Consider the following 20,999-nt stretch of genomic DNA (forward strand, 5'->3'; position numbering starts at 1 on the left):
TTTTGTTTTGAGAAGCAATATACTGGAAACACACCTAGCACCAGGAAGCCAGCCACTTAGACCAACTATGGCCCTCAGATTAACAGGATAAGGGTACCCATTCCCATATTTCCCCTGTGCAAAGCAAGTTGCAGAATATAGCGCTGTTGCAGCACCCATACTGAAGCCTCCAATACCGAGTTTAACTGCATTAAACAACACAAATTGGTGATTATGATAAGCATATTCAGTTCTTTGATTTTTTTAGTTTTTTAGCAACTGACAATCGACTGATATCATGAACCAAGCGACGGAAATTTTAGTTTTGGCGTATAAAAGAATATAGTACCATGAGTTCCACCAAAAAATTCCATATGGTGGTGCAAGTACCAAAAGGAAAACTATTTTAAAGAGAGGAATAGATGCAACCGATGCTATAGAAGCATGCCTAAGAAAGCTTTCTCACTGATGCTAAGTTGAACTTAGGCCGCATAATTAAAGACGAGAACAAGAATCTTAACTTTAAGAAGAAAGGAAGCTTTATTATCTAAAGTTCATATTGGCTTTTTAAAAATGATGATCCGTACATAATAATAATGAAATAAGTAATCTTACTGTCAGCTGGTTCTGTAGACAACAAATTAGCGATATGAGCTGCCGAGGCATCTAGACCTTCAAAATCGTCTGGACAATCTTCAGAAAGCTCTCCCACATCAAACCCTGATATGTAGAGCCACAGAGTGAATACAAATTGCTTTAAATTATATGTGACTGAAATTCTGAATGATGTTCTATTTTCACTTACAAGCAGTGCAAGGAAATCCACCAAGTATAGCCACGGGACGAGTCGGAGCAGTCGGGCAAATCCATTTTATCTGCATGATCACATTCAACGCAAAATAAAGAGACTAAGATTGAGGGAAACAAATGGGCCGCTATACACTCACCCAATCACATAGTAAGTGTCATTGCATCTTGCCATGTGATTGGTCATCTTTAAACTAAATACCAATAAAATAGTAAATAGATGGCATATCAAAATAATGCTTACATTTGGAAGGGGGAGACTTTCCAAAAGTTGTGACCAACTGCGGAAGAAAAAACACATAAGAAAATGAGCAGACAAACAAAGTCCCCAAGAGATATTTCTTTTGAAAATAAATCACACTTTACTAGTAGACTTGGAAAGATATACTGCTTCTAGCAAAAAAGAAAAAGGTGCTGAAGTTATACTTCATGTTAAAATAAGAGTATATCAAGAGAACTCGTGTGCTGCGGAGTAACGTAAATATTCTTTTCTTTCTTTTTCTAAAATAAAGTTTTTTTTGGCTTGTTGAGTGTGCTACAAATATTAAAAGTGAATTAGTGGTCCAATGGGAACACACAGAAGATTGAGCATATATACCTTTTGATTCAAGAATTCATATTAAGAGAGCTAGAATCAGATAAGAGAAGATATAAAGTAGAAAAGATTAATGATAATTGCTATTCTGTTCTAGGAACTGCTATTTTCGCTCACCGGCTTTGGCTTTATCGAAATAAAGGGAAAAAGTTCGAGTTCTTTCGAGTGCTCCCATCAACTCAGTTACTGTAGGAATATTCTCAACTAAAGTTGTTCCTCATAGGATGAGTTTGTAAATATGTCTAGCCATTGACATTCTATTACAGATGATGAACTTTTTCTCTCCCTTTAGTGATATAAAGTCCACACATACACAACCACTTTTGCTTTATAGTACATACTATTCACCATAGAATTGAGAAAATTATCGATCTTCGTTGTTAAACTTTAACACTCAGCATGTTCATACTAATGTAAGATTGTATTACAAAATGTCAGCCAAGAATTATGGTAATGAATACAACTTTAATTGATCAATGTCCAAATATCAGTTCCCTTGACCAAATAATTGAGTGCAATATCCAGATATGGTGTGTGATGGAATTGAAGTAAAAGGACTACTATGACAACATTCATCATCATCATAAAAGGCTTAATCAAGAAACAGAGATCATCAATACCTGGAGCCATTGTCACCTAAGCCATGCAGCCAAACTATTGTAGCCTGATGTTTCCCTTTAGGCTTAACCACATATGTCCTCCCAAATTCAAACGTTCTTCTACCTGTTCTACTTCCTAGAGATTCATACAAAGAAGTCAGTCTTCTAAGAAGTAAAGACATGTACTTAGCAAAACCAAAAAGCCAAACAGAGCACCATTTCTACCAGAAATTGCCCTAAAAATGAGACATTTCACTCATCCAAAACCAAAATTGCATTGTTCAAAAGAATGCAGAGATGGGCTGGAAAAAAGACGGACATTTGAGGTACTAACCAGAGCCCATTGACGAATTTGAATAGCTCATTCTTGAATTTGAAGTTGAAAGAATTGTGGTTGTTGGGTGTGTGTATGGTAAAATGGAGTTGTATGTATGCAATGAAGAGAAGTGAAAGTGGGAGTCCCCTATTTATACCCGAAAGGGTAGGTTGGAAATGGAATAAAACATGTATGTGTGAACCAGCTGCACATTACCTAGAAACTCAAAAAGAAAGAAAAAAAGAGAGAGATTGGGGCATCCATGAAAAGGAGAGGTAAAGACAAGGACAAAAAGCAAGCAATCTTTTCATCAGCACAGACAGAGAGAGAGAGAGAGAGAGAGAATCAAAACCAGCAAAAAAAGAAAAGAAATCAAAACATAGTAGTAGGGTTTAATGTAATGACATTCATTCTGTAAGTTTCCCTCAACGGTCGATGTTGGAGGGCTCTAGATTTACAGTATATAGAGAGAGAATCTGTGCTTGTTTGGCAGCGGCCATAAATAAAGAACCCTTCACACACACACACACTACAACTTCAAGAATATTTTCTGAAAACAACCAAAGGAATAATTCAATTTGGCAAAAAAGAAAAATATCTTTCTCTCTCAATCATTTGTTTATGTATATTTTTCATGATGGTTGATTGATTGATTGATGGATGCCCATTAAAATCTTGATGGTGAAGTTCAACTCCCCTCCCCTCCCCTACTATTTTTTCATCTCACTCTCACTCTCATTTCTTACACTAACTCAGTATTATATGTACAACAAACTTTGAGATGGGATGGCTCTATCTCCATCTCCATCTCCATCTCTATCTCTATTCTACATGGGAATTAGGAATATTTAGCGTTTTGTGGTACACTTTGAGTGTTGGAGTGGAAACTCACAAGTACTTGGGAAAAAGCATGTGAATTTTTATCACTCTCTCTGCTTTTCTTGTTTGCCACTAGTCCCTATTGGTATCTGTCCCTCATCTCTCCTCTGCTCTTACATTCATTATGTTTTTTTTTCTTACCTTCAACAATAAAAAAATTGTATTTGCAATAATTTTTATTTTTATAATTAAAAAATGATCATTGGGATGTCGAAAAATAGTTTGATATTTACAATTTTATTAATAAGCTGAAGAAAGTATGTAGAAGGCTTAAGTATTTGAATTTAAATCGTTTTAAAATCATAAATTGCAAATAAAAATAGAGTAAGTTATAGCTAACTCCCTTAAAATTTGACATAATTATGAATATTCTCTCATTATTTGAAAAACTACAAATACCACCTCAAATAAAAAATAATTATGGAGTCCTAAAACGATGAGGTGAACGTTACTACTTTTCCCTTACTGAATTTTTGTTACAAAAAACTATTTGAAAAAAATATGCAAAAAAAATTAAAGCCGTAGAAAATATTAATCCATAAAAATATTTTAAAAAAATTCTAAAAATATGTAAAATTATACTTCATAATTCAAAATGGTATTTTAATCAGTTCACCATAAAAATTGAATGGAAACATAACGGAGGCTAACAAAACGGGCAAGTTGTTAGACAAATATTAAAATCAGGAGGGTTATTTATAACTTTTCAAACAACAATACAATATTTGTAATTATATCAAATTTTAGCAAAAATGATTGCAATTTACCAATTTTACTTATATTTATTATATAATTACTGAGTTGGAGTATAATATATCCAGTACTTATGTTGTTTGTACTCATTAGAAAGTCCAAAAGTGGAGCACTCTTACATGCCATCCTGTGACTGAAACAGAGCATTACCTGAGTTGCATTATGTCTCTTAGCCTGTAAAATGAGCTGGTTTCTAATTCTTCCTTTCCTTTGCTCACTCTTTAAAATTAAAATCTATTTGCAAATAAATTTCAAGAAATAATAGAAATTCATTTTTGTGTACTGTATTATTAAGATTTGGGGGCAAAGTGCAAAACCCCTCCTACATTGGAGAGGGTTTGCTATTAATTTTTAATAAATTGATTGTTATAGTTGTTAGCAATTTACACGATGATATAATTGTAATTGATTTATTAAAAGTACGTTTGGTTGGGGTGAAGAGTGAGATAATAAGAAAAGTGAAAATAAAAAGAAATGTATAAGAGATAGTTTGGTGTTTGGTTAAGGGGAAGAGATTGAGGAAAAGTAATATTCGATGTATATGAAACCCCTTTCGAATTTCAATTTTGTTTCCGGCCAAAAAATAAAAAAAAGTATAAATTTTATTTTTATTACTCATATATATAGTTTCCTTCCAATTATTTTCTCCTTCCGCTGATGATACCGTACACAATCTCCGGAGAAAAGGTAACAGAATATCTCAAAAACTAATGCATCGAAGTTAACGATAAATATTTTTATTAATTGAAAAATATTCTTGTTCTTGTTTGATAAATATGTTTATTAGTAAGGTTTTTAAAATTTTAATATAGTAACATCATATTAGTATATTATTAATTTATTTATTTTTTCAGACAAAACGAATAGAAGGGTTATTCAGTAAAATCACAAAAAAGAAAAAAAAAATCTTTTATTCTCAATCTGTTTTCTTCGTACCTAATAAGTGAAAGTATTTGAAATTTACTCCACTTATAATTATAACAAACAATTTTTTAAAAAAAAAACTATTATTATTTTTTCTCTCTCCTTTTCACTTATCCTCCCGTTTTATTTTGTTTTTCCTTTTATTTGAACCAAACGAACACACCAGTGGATAGAGGAGGAGGAGGAGGAGGAGGCAGCAAGGAGATTTAGCACTAAGTGGGCCGTTGAGAATGGATTTTATTGTCCATTAATAGCGTCAGCAACTGGGCCCATATTTTAGCAATAATCATGCCATCATAGACTTCTGCTTCATCCATCTTAGTGACCTGTTTGCCTCTTCCAAAAAACTACAAATTACTTCAAAAAATAAAAACATAAATTATTATTTAAAAATTAAGCAATGATTATGGATTATCTAAAACAATCTCACTGAGATTACATAATGGTATTGGGACAAATTTTTTCAAACTAAAAATGATGCACAAAAGTCCATACTAAAATAAGTTTTGCCTTTGGACCCTCTTCTGCATTCACACAATTCAAAAGTGGGATAATATATTTGCAACTTCGATCTATGATCTGTTTACACAAATTATTATTATTTTTTTTGTATAATTATAAAAACCACTTCTGATAATAAAAAAATATAAATAGTTGTGCAAAGATATTGACGTTTTTTTTAGGATGTATGTGTAGTTTTTCAGTGTAGATGATGTTAACGTTTTTTACGGGTGTATATATAATTATCCAAAAGGTATGGGTGATTCGTATAAATAAATCAAAGGTCAGTAGCGTAAATGTAATTACTCCCTTAATAAATGTGAACTCCTTTCTTGTATTAAAAATAAAAAAATGAAGTATATTAATCATGGTGAAAAATAATTAAATTAGCTGACTAACTACAACTAGGGAATCATATATTTTGGACTAAATAAATTGAATTAAGTAATGATTAGCCTATTTGACTCAAGCCCAAAAAATAATTATATATGATTATAAAATAGAAAAAATAATAAATAAATAAAAAATGTTGCAAAGAGAATCAAACTTTTAATGAGGAGAAGCTGTGCAAGTCCTTTCCTCCTTCCTTTTAGGAGAGTAGTTTAAGACAAATCTTTTTGTATGTCAACTCCACCATTACCCCATACCCAACAAAACTAGAATCCTACCTACAAAAATATCTTTAATCATGTCTTAATCTGCAGTTAAAATTAAGGTTTCATGAATAAATTTAATGTTATGTTGTTTGAGTCCCACTAGATTGATGTACTGATCGAATCGATATATTTTTTAATTTATTAAAATATTAATGTAATTATATCAGAAAAAAATAAAAAAAAAATAATATATTTATCATAGTTTAAAATTAATATAGTTTATAGAGTAAAGTCATATGCTGTTGGCACTAGTTGTCTGCTAAATTAAATAATCCCACTCTAAATTAATTAAGTAATTATAATTTGTTTGGTTGTCAGTGAATCGAATTCCAAAAATAAAATAAAATAAAACAAATGGTTGCACTTAGAAACATGGGTAGTGGCTTTATAAGGAATGACTTTAATTTTTAAATAATGCAACCTGGCTAGTGATATATAGTTTTAATTCTTCAACTTGGTTAATGGGTTTTTATTTTTTTTTCTTATATAACGATTATAATTCATTATATCGTTCATTATATTTAAATTTAAAAAATTAATTATTATGTACCATAATCTCAAATTAAATAAGACATTGAAAGGAAATATATTATTTCAAAGTAAACATATATTCACATTTGTCATTTGTTTCGGTTGTTTTCTACGTAACTACCAAACTTGTGTTTGTCTTACCAAATATTAATAAATGTAGCACTTATTTTTAATTTCATAAAAAGAAATCCAATATTCACTATATTAAAAAATAATAATCAGTGTGACTTAAATTAGGTAGTCGTTGAACCACCATATCTATTGCACTGTCTTCCTTTAACGTTTTTATACTTATACATAAATTCCATGTAATTTGAAAAATGACAACTCATTTTTGTTCTTTTGAATATGTTGATACTAGCAAAAGTATAATGATAGTGTGGTGAGATGTGTAATAAATGAGTAATATTTTGTGAGAGAAATATGGTGAAGTGGAGGTGAGGAATGAGAGGGAGTAGGTTAGGTATAGAGATGAGTTATTCCTCCATAAAGGAATAGCATAGTGCAGTGTTTTCCGCAGCTATTGTAATTCATACCCATTATTGGTAAGATTGAGACGTACGTTTGGAATCAATTCCAATTTTATTCTCCTTACTGTTTTCCTGTTCCATTCACTGTTTATCTTATTTAAATATTCAAGTACCGGAAACATGTTGATGAAAATGTTTTTTTTTTTTTATTTATAATTATTTGTTAAACTCGTGATTTCTTTTCTTTGATTTTTTTGTGGTAAATAGAATTGATTTTTTCTACTATTTTTTTCTTTCTTTATTTTAATATAATGTTTGCGCATATATTTAAGTGCGCTAAAATGTCCTTTTTTTAAAAAAATAAAAACCAAATAAAAAGAGTTACATGATCGAAGACAGTTAATGATCATTTTGAGCTCATTAGCGAGTACTCTTAACTCGTTTTTAGTTTTGTTTGATGGAGGAAAGAATAACGTATAAGGATAAATTGGATTTTTTCTGACCAAGGAGGGTTAGATGAAGACAACATATTTTTTATTTATTGGGTTATCCATTACTATAAAACAACAATCACTTAATTAATTGGAGAATAAGATAGTACTTTCAATATAATTATCGTCTTCCTCACCCCTTTGGGGTTGGGGGGAAGGGGGAACCGAGAAAGAAGAATATCTTATATTTAAGGTGCTTTTTTGAGTGATCTTGCTGTAATCTCATACTTTATCTCGCAATTTTTTGTGACTTCATATTTTATCTCATAATCTAATACGATCACATCTTATTTTTCATTGTTTTGCAACACTAGTAGGCAACTAAAAGGGTGTTCATCGAACTTTATTAAAATATTTTATATATTTGATGTCCCCCTCAATCATCTTCCCAAGGCACAAAACAAAGGAGTGGGCTCTCATCTAGTAGTCCAGTAAGCTCAAGCCTTGTTGGTCCAACAACTAAAAGTATCAAACTTATTCATATCAAAATCAAGCTAACACGACAAGATCGAAAAATAAAATCTAGTCAGCAAGCCCACCTACTAGATAAAGGGGATGATATGTCATCTAGATGCTACATATCAAAGTTGCGCAATCCTAAAAAATCTCCGATAAACTTCTCCTATGTCAACAAAACCAAATGAACAAAGCAATTGGTAAACTACTTTCCTATTTTTCAAGTTTCATTAGACTAAACCTATTCAAATGGTCATAACTTTTCAAAAATAAGTTCAAATCAAATACAAATACTCTTATTAATTAGCTAACTTCCGGAGGATTCTAATATGTGCAACTTTTCCTAACTAACCCTTGGGTTTTGCTCTAATTCTTTCTATAAATAGAGGCATTATTGCAGTCAAAGAGATAACTGAAGTTATTCACATTCAACACACTTTTACTCATTTTTTGCACTCTATAAGCTCAATTTAGCTTCCATTTCTATATTGAAACACTCTATATTATTTATTTCATTGTTGTCTCGGGCTATTTTAGGTCTTTCCTAGTTCTTTTTTAGTAATTCATTATCAACTTAAGTATCAAAGCACTAATTTTTATTTTGCATTATATCCCCTTTGATCTTAGGACTTTGAAGAAGCTCCTTCCACCATTGTGTTGTTGCTTGATCCAATACACATTAATACTCATAAAATATTTTTAGAGTTTATAAGATGTTAAGATTTTTTTTTTAAAAAAAATAAGTTTTTGAGGTGTTTGGATAATAAAAAATAATAAATTTTAATATTTTAGTAATAATAATTTTATAATTAATTTGAAAGAGTTTATTTATATTTTTTAAAATAAATTGGAATTTTCTTACTTTATTGAAAAAGTTATAAGTTTATAACATCTTATTTTTTAAAAGGAACGTTTTTTTTTTTTTTCCTGAAAATTTTGTTAAACATCTTGTAACATTTTCTGAACTTTCAAGTATATAAAATATTTTAAAGAATTTATGAGCTCATGAAAACACCCTCTTAGCCAAACTAGTAGTTATATAGATGGAATAGAATTTCTTTTCTAACGCATGTTTCAAGTTAATAAACATTAAAAAAAAAAATTGAAAACACTACAGAAAAACTGTAAAATTAAAAGAATCAATAATAATTATTATAATAACGTTAAAAAATATTTCCTTCTCTTTTGAGTTCAGACATTTATTTTAATTTTTCATAATTTATTGGAGTTATTATTTGATGCACTTGATATTGAAACTAAACAATATTATACAATTTTATATTTTAAACTGTATTATAAATTATAATACATATATCTATATGCATGTAGTATTTCTAAATTTAGTGTAATATTATATTGGTTTATTATTAAATAAAAAATTTATGCATAAAATCAATAATTTATATATTGGTAGCTGAAAGTTTGAGACAAATGTTTTAATATTTTCTAGGAAACTCCTTTGTAAGAAAATAAAGCAAAAAGAAGTAAAAATTAAATAATCTGGCAACTACAATCTATTTTCATTTTCTTAAAATCGAAAATGAATTTTTTCAGTCGATGGAAACGTAACAAATTTGAAAGCATGTTTTTACATACACGAAAAAAAGTTAAAAAAGAGTTGATAAATAAAAACTCTAATACTGTATGATGCACTAACTCACCAGAAGAATCCCTCGTCTGAGAAAATGGGCCCAACAGAAAATTTGGGCCTTTCCATTTAAATGGGCCCAGACGTTTTCTCAATTTGCTTCTTTACCCCGTTGAAGTTACACAATCCAATGATTATATCTTTTTAAAAAAATTGTTATCAAGATTGTGTAAATTGAAATTGTATCACGTATCAACTATCACGATTTATGAATAGCATGGTGAGCCATTAGACTTTCGTTTGAATATCATGAGTTTGAATCTGTCGTAAGCTTTGCTCGCTCATTGCCTGATTTCTGACCAGGTTGTAATAACGGCAGCAAAATGGACACCAATGGAGCAGGCATCCATGAGTTGCTCGTTATCATGCATCCATAACTAGGTGTGATTCTGACCAATTTGATATCAGTTTTTGCAGGATAAAGACATGAAGAAAGAAATCGACAACTCTTTGGTACTGAGGAGGCTTGCCCACTGGTCAAGTGGAGAGGAGGAAGCGACTAACAAAGTCGAGATTAGAGCAGTACCTCCATGTTCTATCCGAGCCAAGAACAACAAAGTGGTGTTGCAAGAACTCACATCCATGGATTCGTCTACTTCCTCCGCTGCTTGTTAATTTTCATACAAATTTCACACTATTTGTATGAAATGGTTTGAATTTGAGAGAAGATTTTGAGAGAGAGCATTTCAAATAGTTGCAAAACATAACAATAAAAAATTGTTAAAATCTTTTATAACATGGTATTGAATACTGGCAACAGAAACAACGAATTCATAATTGTGAATTTGAATTTCTCAGCTTCAAATTCGTCAATCCAAATGCAATATAATGTGCAATCTTAAAATCTGTTTGTATGTGCATCAAATCAAAGGCAAGATGGGCCATTCAGAATTGGATATATAATCCCTAAGATGACTCACTACAAGAATATGCACAAGCAAAAGCATAAATGAACAATGATTACCTAAAAGAGAGGCTCATGTTTGAAGACAATAAAAGTGGCAAGAATGAAAGTACTTGGTTGCCATCGATTATTATGTGCCGCATGAGAAAGTTTGTAAGTCCATATTTCCAAGTGACAGACTAGCTAGCCCATGTTTCTAAAACCCAAAAACCATCAAGAGGAACAGGTTAAATTGTTGCAAAAGCAACTGTAAGACCAACAGGTCCATCAAACGGCGGGCGAAATGAATAAGCTCTTGAACCCTCAAGAATATTACAAAATCCATCATTCTCTCACCAGATCTTATTCTGGCAGCAAAATTGCCAACTACATTCAGTGATGATCATCCTCATCATCCCCATGTCCATCAGGAGGTCCGCCTGGACCAACTACTTCCAACTGTCCACCAAAAAAAAAAAAAGTAATGAACATTTTGATAGCAACAACTGGAGGGGCATCTCCTCACTGCATGCAAACACAAACTCAAGAAGAGAAATTCTCGACGTCTCCTGTGCAGTAAAGCAATTACAAGACAAACACTCCCATCAAATTTCACCATATATATGTTCCCAGTGGTACATGTTCCAAAGAAAAAACTTAACAGATTCTTGCGCCCTGCTTAACTTAAGCTGGATGCTAGACCAGGTGTTTCTGCTTATTTTCCTGTAATAAAAAACTAAGGCTTTGTTTGGTGCAATAAAAGCAAAGGAAAAGAGAAAGGGGAAGGATGGGCAGTATTACTTACAGAGGATAAGTATGAAAATCTCAAATACTTTCAACTTATTTGATGCAACAAAATAATGTGGGATAGCAACATTTATGTTGTAATTTTATTAATTAAACACTTTTATTTTATGCTAGATAACAAATAAAGAACTATAACAAAAGATTCAAGTTACTCATAATGAATTAATAAATTAATTAATATGGACGTTCTTCAACAATAGTTAGCAAAAAGCAAGAATAAAAATGTAATGTTTTTATTTATTTTTACCAGGGATGACACCATGAAGAATGATAATATATAGACACTACTTTTGAAGGAAAGGGGTGTATATCAACAAAGGAAATAGATAAAAGAGAGTTAGGGTGAAATTGTATTTATGAATAATATGGTCACTGAAAATAAAAAAGGAGGATTTCACTACATCCAATTCACAGATGAATTGGACTTTGGAGGCATTTCATTTGCACCCAATTCTACTTTTCCAATTATTCTTTCTAATCAAACACACATTTTTTTTCTATACCTCTATTCTCAAATTTTACCCAATCAAATCAATTCTAGAAGAAGCAATTCATCCCATTCTTTTGAAATATATTCTAATTTAGCTCAAACAAAATAAACCTAACAGGGCAGAAACCCTTTTCGCTTTTCTCCCATCCTGGCTTCACAATGACTCTGGTCAGATGGAAAAGCAATGAAACTTAGACAGCAGTGGTTAGTAGGAAGTGAGTCGAAGTGCTTCTAGTGGAGAGAAATAAAGATATCAAAAAAGGGGGGAGGAAAAGGAAGACCGAAAAGAAGAAAAGGAAAAAACAATCATAACTTCCATTTTTCAGTTCCTTTGTGGAAATTGGTAAGGAAAATTGGTCGTTAAGAAATCATAGTTTGCCATAGTAAATTATAATGAAACTCCAGGAAATGCACAAGACTGATAAATTGACTTTCTTAAATTGGCCAGCAACAATATAGACTAAAGAAATTAATGGTCCAATTTTAAGCATTTACACATTTTATACATAGAAAAAATATGATTTCAGATACTTTACCAATTAAATTTACAAGGACAAATTCCAACTAATTTCTACTCAGCAATTTAAGCAAACACCAAGACATTGGCAATATCTCAGCACTTTGGTTATCTCTAATTACCACTTATACAAGAACACAGACTTTTTTTCTTTTTCTTTGCAAGCATGCTCGCAGTGTATGTGTGTATCTCAAGTGGCAATATGGCATAGAAAGACAATGGGAGCTGACAAGGATGAACCACAAGGACTGAAGGCCTACTATCAACTGTAATTTCTCAGGCAATGACTACTGATGACTCTGCCTCTCAAGGTGTGATCACAGTCGGAACTCAACATGTAATCCCCACAGCCAATCTATATAAGTTAATTCAGTGCCTCCTGTACTTACCACAAAGTACTGCGAGCATACTGGGCACTCATGAGGCTTGCCCTTCTCTAGCCAGAACCAAACAACATCGTGTTCATCCTCTGTTGAATTGTTAAAGTGCAGATCATATGGTCATCAGCAAGTCGGGCAGAAGCAATAAAATTACATTGTACAATCTTCACTCACAAATAAGAAAAAACACAAAACCAGATAAAGGCTTACCTCCTTCAGCGCCAGGGCATCCCACAATCCTTTTGTCATAATAAGACTTGATCACAGCAGGTGCTTCCTGCCAAACAAGAATAGATGACCGTTGAGTGGAAATGCAACACCACCCAAAGCATTGATCAAAATTGAGTTACTTAGTAAGTTTCTTGGTTGGACCACTGATTGATTGCAAAATTATACCTTCTGCTTTTACTGTCTTATGATGGTACTTCAATCCAATAATTACTCGTGCAAGCTCCATTTTATCTTTTGTTGTGCCTTTTATTTTGGGGGGAAGTTAAACATGCAGTAGATTTCCAGAAGAGTTAGTTTACAGCCATCAGCTTTATGTCAACTAAATGTGTCAAGCAACAAGCCTGGTAACTGCCATCTCAAAATATTTCAATTAACAAATACAATTAAATCAATGATACCAAGCATATCCACACACACCCCTCCAACAGCCTCTAAGATCATTATACTGTTTACTGTATGCACCCCAAGATCTCATAACAGGGCACCTTAAAGAAACAGGGCTTGTTACTCTTCCTTCTTTCCATCTTTGAGATGACCTCATTCAGGGGTATACTATATTGTCCATATTTCTAGTTAGTCCTAGACGCTTAAGTTAGTATTCTCTTTTTATTAAAATTTTGAGTCGCCATGCATTTTGTCACAAGGTACAGTTGCTCTTTTTCAATTATGATACAACAAAATCTCATCAATTAAACAATCAGAAAGCACAAAATCAACTGACACAGAATTTCAAGAGAAACAAAAGACTCCCCACACTGACCTTTGTTCCGAATGGACCTGCGGGGTAGTTGATTTCCAGGAGGTCCCTTCCCTAATCAGAAGAAATTCAATAAAAACTGGTAAAAATTCTGACCAAACAAAGAATTTCAACTGGCCAGCACAAAACACCTAGATAACAAATCAATGACAGTAAAACACTCACTTGAAGCTCAGCTTCTAGCTCTTCACGCTCATGACCAGTAGCAATCGGCATTACATCCTCCACTCTTTTAGTCACATACCCTACAAATAGATTGCATTCACCAAAAAACTTGGCATAAGAAAAAAGATGCCCACAAAATCAAAACAAACAAACACGCTTATCCGTCTAGAGGTTCTTGAGAAGCGGCAAAAGTGAAAAAGGAAAAAAGAATGAAGGAAATTAGGGTTTAGGAACACACCAGATTCAGTAGTGAAATGGCGAGAGAAGATGGGGAAAGCAAGGAGGGCATTGTCCGGAGCTCTGGAAGATCCAACGGGGAATGGAGTGGCCCTGGGAAGAGATCGAGTCGGGGCGAGATTGCGAAGCTGGATAGCGAGCCTTCTAAACATTGTTCGGAATTGGATTTGATCTCAGGTGGTCCCCTTTGATGAACAATAATCAATCTGTTTTGATGTGCAGAAATGTTGTTGGGATTGGTAGAAATGGGAAAGAGGAAAAAGGAATTGAGAGAGGGAGGCGATGGCGATGGGGGTATGAGTATTTCTGAGAGAGGAGAAAAGGGCTGAATTTGGGAATGGAGCGGTTGACTCACACGTGCTGCTTCAACACTAACTTCGGATCAGCCGTTTGACTGAATCAGCCGCCAACACAGCTGCTCCGTCTCTCTCCTATGTGGCATACAAGTGACTCATCAATGAAATCTCATGTGGCGCTGATGTCCTACATGTCAGGCAAATTGCTGCCAAGTGTCTGATGAGTCAGCAAAGCCATCCGACACTCTCATTACTTGCACACTTCATTGCCAATGTGGCAAGTGACTGGCAACCGTCCTCTTATGCTTTATCTTCGTAGCCACATGCCACGTAACTCAGTTGTTGAGTCCTCACACCTCTTTTTTAATTGACGAATGATTGTATCATACTCTGGAGCATGATGGCATATGACGAATGATTGTATCATACTGCCGTGGCAAATAATGCATCAACACTGTCCTATAAAACAAATGACTTGTTAGGCCACATGTCAATCAACTTATCATGAGCTATCGTACATGATAGACGAATGCCTTCGTGTGTAATAAGTTGGCGGAGTGGGAGTGACATGGATATTGTCCGATATGGCTCTTGAAATGTCAGGACGGTGCCAATGAGATGTTGTATGAGGCTTTCCCCAGCTGCATCAACCTAAATCACCGGTTTGGGCTTTGGCAGCCACTGCCACCATCACCACCTCGACCTCCTTCTTCCGAACCCATTTATACGCTCGATCTCAACACTGTTGAAGAAGATGCAGTTGAAGACTCGAAAATCCCCCAACTTCCTTTGACCTATTTGCTGAAACTGTCTCCTCCCTTCACTTTTCAATGTAATTCGTCGTTTGAAGGTCAGGGTAGGGCTGGCATCAAATCTGGATCTTGCAGATGACTCTTGCATGTGGACCTATGAAAGGGACTGACTTGGGCTTTCTTCACCCTCCAAACCACAATCAAAGGGACTAAATTGAGTAGCTGAAGCAATCAATACATAAAAGCAAGCTCGTGATTTTCCAGCCAACGCTGCAAGTATCAGTTGTTTGCAAATGACTTGACTTATCCAACTTCTTGTTTCCAATGTGCACTTTATGCGTCATACGACCAACTCAGCTAAATGGTGTTCAGTTGTTCAGCTAACCAATAATTAACTGATTCTTTGCTATGTTTTCTTTACAAAATTATTACATATTAGCTTCAGATATTGCAATTTACAGATCAAGTCGTGGAATGCGTGTACTTATTTTGTGAGGATAAAGCCACTGATTATTGATGAACAAATGGAGGGAGTAGACAATCTGAGGAGGGGAATTCTTTCGATAAGCTTTCAAGACAACTTTTCGCATTGAACAAAGTAATCTGTAATACCAGAATACACACGTTCACTGTTCGAAAACTTCCAAATTTTGAGGCCATATCAGACCTCTTGAAATCCAGTAAATCACACAGCTTCAAGCAATATGAAAATTTACAATTTTCATATTGCTTGAAGCTGCATCCACAAGGACATCTACTTCCAAGTGCCTCAATAGTGGAATCTAATAAATCATAAGGCTAATACAAAACTATAGAATAGATAATTCCACTGCAATCGTAGTATAGCACCTACGATTCAGATTCAAGTCAAATGTGAGTCAGCTAAGTCTGTTTTAGCCTCTTGGACTTCGGCTCCTGCCTCTGATCTTCCTCCACTTTTCTTCTCAATTTTTTCAGGTCTTCTTCAGTCACCTTCCCATTTAACCTTTTGTTCAGCTCATATGCTTCGTACAATATCTGCTTGCATTCTTTACTTGCAAGATCATGGTCGACGACTGAACAGAAATAAGAAAACAAGCAAACGTTCTCAATAAAGAGGAAGCTGTCCCAGAAACTCTGAAAAAAATGAGAAATAAACTTGTAGTCTTTCCATTTCATCCTATGACTACATGATTTCAGTTGTCCGTTTAATCTGAATAATTGCTCTCTTACAAATGTCTGCCAGTCCAATGAAATACGTGATATTAGATCATTTATTTGGAGATTGGCAAGTGGAAAAGAGTAATTTGACAGGGGAAGTGCGCTAACATACTTGTGTTAGATAATTCTCAATCCACGCTTTTTCAAGAGATTACCAACTCGGGTGTGAAGCAAACATACATCACCATCATCCTCCACAAACTCAAAGCCTTTTTAGAGATAACGTCCATATGATCATACCCTATGACCTAAATATGAATCTCTATGTATAGAAGATTAATGATCTACTCTGAGTTTGCATCAGATTTAGACCACTGATCCCCAATAACAGGTGAAAATTTTGGACTTGCAGACCCTTTTTTATAATCTCATGCATTTGAATTTGATCCCAGGAAACGTGAACTTCTTTAAATTTCTCTACTGCCCAGCTCTGTGATGGAGAAATCAATTATAGGAGCAAACACAGAAGTAAATGGAATAGCAAACAAAAACTGATCACCATAAAGCAGCTTTAGGATCAGAATCCAATCCTTCAGGAAACTTATTTCCGGACTGAGTAGGATTAAAGCTAATTTTTTTTGTGAGCTTCATGTAATAACAGACTTAAGTGACAAGTTCTATAGCAGCCCTCAGAAGTTTCACAGGCTAAGGTAAATCTGCAATACCTAACTGAATTTATAGATGCCAAGACAAAAGAGTGCATAAGCAAAGGTTTTTAAGGCAAACAACCTGGCTTTGGATAATCTTTTCCAATAATGCATTTTGCTTTAACTTGTATGCTTAGAGGCGCTGTCCATGGCTCATAAATATACTCCTTAGGCATGTCTGTAACAATAAATGTCATCTATAAGATAACAAATCATAACAAGCTAATGAATCATAAAGCAAAACATGAACATACCTTTTAGTATTGGGAGAAAGTGCCTAATAAAGTTGCCATTAGGGTCATATTTCTTCCCAAATGAGATTGGAGAATAGATGCGGTTATACTGGGATAAAGAAACAAGCAAGACATTCAGAACTTCTGCTATTCAGGCAACCAGGATAAACCAGTGTATCCAAGTATTTCAAATGAAAGTCAAAATTCAGCTGCTTTAGATTCATCTTATTGATGCTGGGCATTGCAAATATCACAGATAGCAAGTTTTTGAACTGCTAATGAAGATACAACAGCTGGATTTTACCCCCATAAGCTCAAAATTAGCTGAGTTATTCATGATAGTTACCATGGGGATGAACAATGAGAAATCTCTCAAACCTGGTAGAAGAATGACGAGCATGATAGCCACAACCAGTTTGCGTTGTTGATTGACCAGTCTGAATCAATAAGAAGTCTCTCGAAAACATCTCGCCCTTTTTCCCAATGCACAAACTGTCAGGATTACAGCCACCATCAATGAGAAAAGATTTAGGACGTAGTCGGATAGGCACACACTCTTGAAGTCAATTACCAGATCTCCACGAGTTAGAAAACAGGCAACACAGTGCCTGGCAAGATGGTGCATCCAGCCCCACTTTTGAAGCTGTTCCATCAAAATAAAACGATTTAAAGGTTGTCCATGAAACTAAGGAATGGCAAACACCAGCAGGCCATATCAAATATCAGCACTTTCTACTAAATTTTAGATTAACCTGAACCATTATGGCGTCGATCCATGGAAATCCTGTCCTAGCATCTCTCCAAGCACACAGCAGTTTGTCATCATTTTTCCATGGTATCTATGTGAAAAATTCACACAAAAATGACTTATAAATAAATTCTTCGACTACTATACCAAATATCAGAATATATGGCATACGATCTATCCTGGCATTTCCTACGTAGCCGCTATTTTAACTAAGTTATGCATGATAGTATGATATTGTAATTTGGGATAACATATTCATGATATCATTATGCATATGTTTGCGGTGGGTATGACAGTAGGTTAACTAAATTTTAAAAGGTCCTTGAATGATGTTCCAAAGTTATTTTCATCATCAGATTAGAAACAATAAGATGATATGAAAGGAAATGCAGAAGAGGACACAGGTTTAGACTGTCGCTTGGATAATGTCTGAATGGCTAAATACAATGTTAATGAAAAAGTGCAAAAAAGCCCCAGTGAAAAAACAAAGTGCAGTTTACGCCCCTGTGACACTAAAAATGATGCAATTTTTCCCCCTCCGGAGGGAGGTAAATTGCATCATTTTTTAAATCACAAGGGGGTAAATTGCACTTTTTTGTTTTCACAAGGGCTTTTTTGCAGTTTCCCATTAACACAGGAGGGTAAATTGCACTTAACCCTATCTGAACTAACGTAGCTAACGTTTACAATACTTTTTCCAGAACAACGGTTAAAACAATTTTCAGTTTGCATCTATCATAAAAAAAAAAAAAAGTAGGAGTATTTATGTTCATTTATGGCTTTGCGCATCTCTTCAATTTTCCTCAGATAACTAATGGTTTCACAAATTTTTTTCTGGGTACAAATGACAATAATGTAGGCAAACTATTGAACACATACACGTGCACTATATCATCAGCTATGAGTAATCTTACCAGTGCCATATAATGAATTTCTACAAGTAAAAGATTTGATCTAAAGCAAAGGAAAGAAAATGATAATAAGTTTCTTATAGTGAAGAAAGTGGACTTTAGCTATCAATCTGGGAATATCTACAATACCTGTTTGCAAATCCTGTTATCCTTCATCTGATCAAAATTAGGAGTCCCAAAGGCAACTGTGTAGAAGAAATCTCGCCATAACAGCTATAGAAATTCAGGTTATCAGTTGGATGGAAGCCCATGTTTTTTACTGTCAATACATAGTATACTAACCTGTCCAAGGAGGGAAACTGGAGGAGATGTGTGCCTTTTGACATTTCTCTGAACCTCTTGAATGCACTGGTAGAAATACCTTGAAGACAGACAACCAAACTTCCAACCATTTGGAGAAAGAGAAAAGATCAGAAGGCTACAGGAAAATAAAGAAATAAAGGTACCATACATAACCTACTTTTAAGTAAGGTGATAAAACAGTTGTTGCTGGTTTTGCAAATGAAGATGGATCCCCCTTGGGTTTCTCAAAGTTAGCCACCCACTCCTGCAAAAGAGAACTCAGATTTCAATTGTACATAAACCAAAAGGAAAAGAGCAGAATTTCATAACTATGGACCACACAAATCTGAAATCAGGTTGCTCTAATTGTTTGTAAAATCAGGTGTAATAGTACATTGATTAACATTGAAACAAATTTTAAGGGTCCTCCAATAACACTTCAGTTGAGATCTAAAATATTTCAAACAGAAAGAAACCAAGGCATCCTCTTCGAACATTCCATCCTTCCACTTGATGATGTAAACATATGTCTCAAGCAATTACAATTGTGTTGGGAATTCAAGACAACTGTGTCTATGAAACAAGTATTACTGGCCAGAAGCAAGTTTCTGCTAATAACTCCAACATTTAGTTTATCTAGAATATCACCAGCCTCTTAACCAAAACATTCTGGTTATCTTTCCTAAAAAAAAATGTTTTTCATGAAAAAATGATGCATTTATAAGATATATAGACTTGCACTTCGCTGAAATTCTCAATAGAGACATCTTCTATGTTATCATTGCATTTGTCATCTTTCTATTTAAAAGTAACTTACCAATCAGTTTTCTAATAATTGAATGAGCAAAATTCTGTTATGGTTTTTGCACGTATAAAAGATTTCTATATTGCAGATTATAAAATGGCAGTGCTCTGGAATAACAGGTTTGTGTCCTTATTATCTACAAAGGCATCATAGATGCACTAGGGTCACAGCCAAAAAGAGTATCTTGCAGCATTTTCAGGAGAGTTGGGAATGCAATGCCCCATACCTTGTTTGACATTGATTCTCTCATCCTTCTTAATGCTTCAGATTCACCACCTTTGAAGGGAGTCCTGTCATCCTGTCCATCAACATTGTTACACAGAGCATGAACCAGAAGAATCATCAGATATCTGAGTGACTCCATACCTCTGCTGTGTCCTCATATCCCAGGTTCTTAATTGTTGGAACTTCTGTGGTTGGACAACTTCCAAAACTTCCAACAGGAGGAAGCAAGGTAAGCTCAGTTGAAATGGGGGATGAGGCCCAAGATGGCTCCCCGGCAAGTTTAACAAAAGATTGATAACTCAAAGGTGGCTTTCCACCATTCTAGTACCCAAAAAATGAACAAAAGAGTCAAGCAAAAGAAGCTGCCATAATTTTATCATTATTTGGTTTCTACAGACTGTAAAGCAAACATTACTGGTTGCTTAAACAAATACTTAACCTTCTGGATAATATCTGCAGGATTGAAGAGTGTATGACTCACAGGAGAGAAAATTTCTATACCAGCTGCAGTAGCATATTTCTGTAGGATGAAATAGTAACCCTTTTCTGATAAGCATGTACTAGTGTAAACCAATAAAAGTTCATGAAGCTACTCAACATTCACAGAAATCAAGAACCCTGGTACTGTTCTCCAGACACATTCTGACTCACACGCCCAAAAAGAGCACAGATGCATTAACGCTATGAACACTTACCCTAACTTTATTATCCAAAGCTTGATAATAAGGCTCTGTGTCGAACTCAAAGCATAGCTTCTTTATGCTCCACTGGTAGGTCAGAAGAAATACAATAACTTCAGAAGATAAAAATAAGAATTTGTATAAGTAC

General features: G+C 34.1%; 3 protein-coding genes across 3 annotated transcripts in view; all 3 read right to left on the reverse strand.

Moving 5' to 3' along the window:
• The window catches only part of LOC105157540 (acyl-protein thioesterase 1 homolog 1), a 3,797-nt gene extending 1,032 nt beyond the window's left edge, over nucleotides 1-2,765 (reverse strand). The window contains exons 1-6 of the mRNA XM_011073948.2: nucleotides 2,315-2,765; nucleotides 2,002-2,116; nucleotides 1,031-1,067; nucleotides 785-854; nucleotides 595-699; nucleotides 35-185 (exon numbers count right to left, since the gene is read on the reverse strand). Coding sequence (XP_011072250.1) covers nucleotides 35-185; nucleotides 595-699; nucleotides 785-854; nucleotides 1,031-1,067; nucleotides 2,002-2,116; nucleotides 2,315-2,345 — 509 coding nt within the window. The 5' untranslated portion in view covers nucleotides 2,346-2,765. The remainder of the gene's footprint in view (nucleotides 1-34; nucleotides 186-594; nucleotides 700-784; nucleotides 855-1,030; nucleotides 1,068-2,001; nucleotides 2,117-2,314) is intronic.
• LOC105157541 (cytochrome c oxidase subunit 5b-1, mitochondrial) lies at nucleotides 10,490-14,416 on the reverse strand. The gene is made up of 6 exons (XM_011073949.2): nucleotides 14,074-14,416; nucleotides 13,836-13,915; nucleotides 13,674-13,724; nucleotides 12,893-12,959; nucleotides 12,692-12,771; nucleotides 10,490-10,947 (listed from the first exon to the last, which is right to left on the reverse strand). Exons 1-6 carry the CDS (start codon nucleotides 14,222-14,224, stop codon nucleotides 10,882-10,884), a joined length of 495 nt encoding a protein of 164 aa, XP_011072251.1. The 5' UTR covers nucleotides 14,225-14,416; the 3' UTR covers nucleotides 10,490-10,881.
• The window catches only part of LOC105157542 ((6-4)DNA photolyase), a 6,555-nt gene continuing 1,196 nt past the window's right edge, over nucleotides 15,641-20,999 (reverse strand). Inside the window, exons 2-14 of the mRNA XM_011073950.2 lie at nucleotides 20,867-20,938; nucleotides 20,611-20,691; nucleotides 20,313-20,492; nucleotides 20,173-20,244; nucleotides 19,320-19,406; nucleotides 19,142-19,240; nucleotides 18,989-19,072; nucleotides 17,953-18,039; nucleotides 17,772-17,843; nucleotides 17,579-17,692; nucleotides 17,222-17,309; nucleotides 17,050-17,145; nucleotides 15,641-16,175 (exon numbers count right to left, since the gene is read on the reverse strand). Of these exons, the coding sequence (XP_011072252.1) occupies nucleotides 16,003-16,175; nucleotides 17,050-17,145; nucleotides 17,222-17,309; nucleotides 17,579-17,692; nucleotides 17,772-17,843; nucleotides 17,953-18,039; nucleotides 18,989-19,072; nucleotides 19,142-19,240; nucleotides 19,320-19,406; nucleotides 20,173-20,244; nucleotides 20,313-20,492; nucleotides 20,611-20,691; nucleotides 20,867-20,938 (1,305 nt within the window). The 3' untranslated portion in view covers nucleotides 15,641-16,002. The remainder of the gene's footprint in view (nucleotides 16,176-17,049; nucleotides 17,146-17,221; nucleotides 17,310-17,578; nucleotides 17,693-17,771; nucleotides 17,844-17,952; nucleotides 18,040-18,988; nucleotides 19,073-19,141; nucleotides 19,241-19,319; nucleotides 19,407-20,172; nucleotides 20,245-20,312; nucleotides 20,493-20,610; nucleotides 20,692-20,866; nucleotides 20,939-20,999) is intronic.

Source organism: Sesamum indicum, linkage group LG3, assembly GCF_000512975.1.
Source record: "Sesamum indicum cultivar Zhongzhi No. 13 linkage group LG3, S_indicum_v1.0, whole genome shotgun sequence".
Classification (NCBI taxonomy): Eukaryota; Viridiplantae; Streptophyta; class Magnoliopsida; order Lamiales; family Pedaliaceae; genus Sesamum; species Sesamum indicum.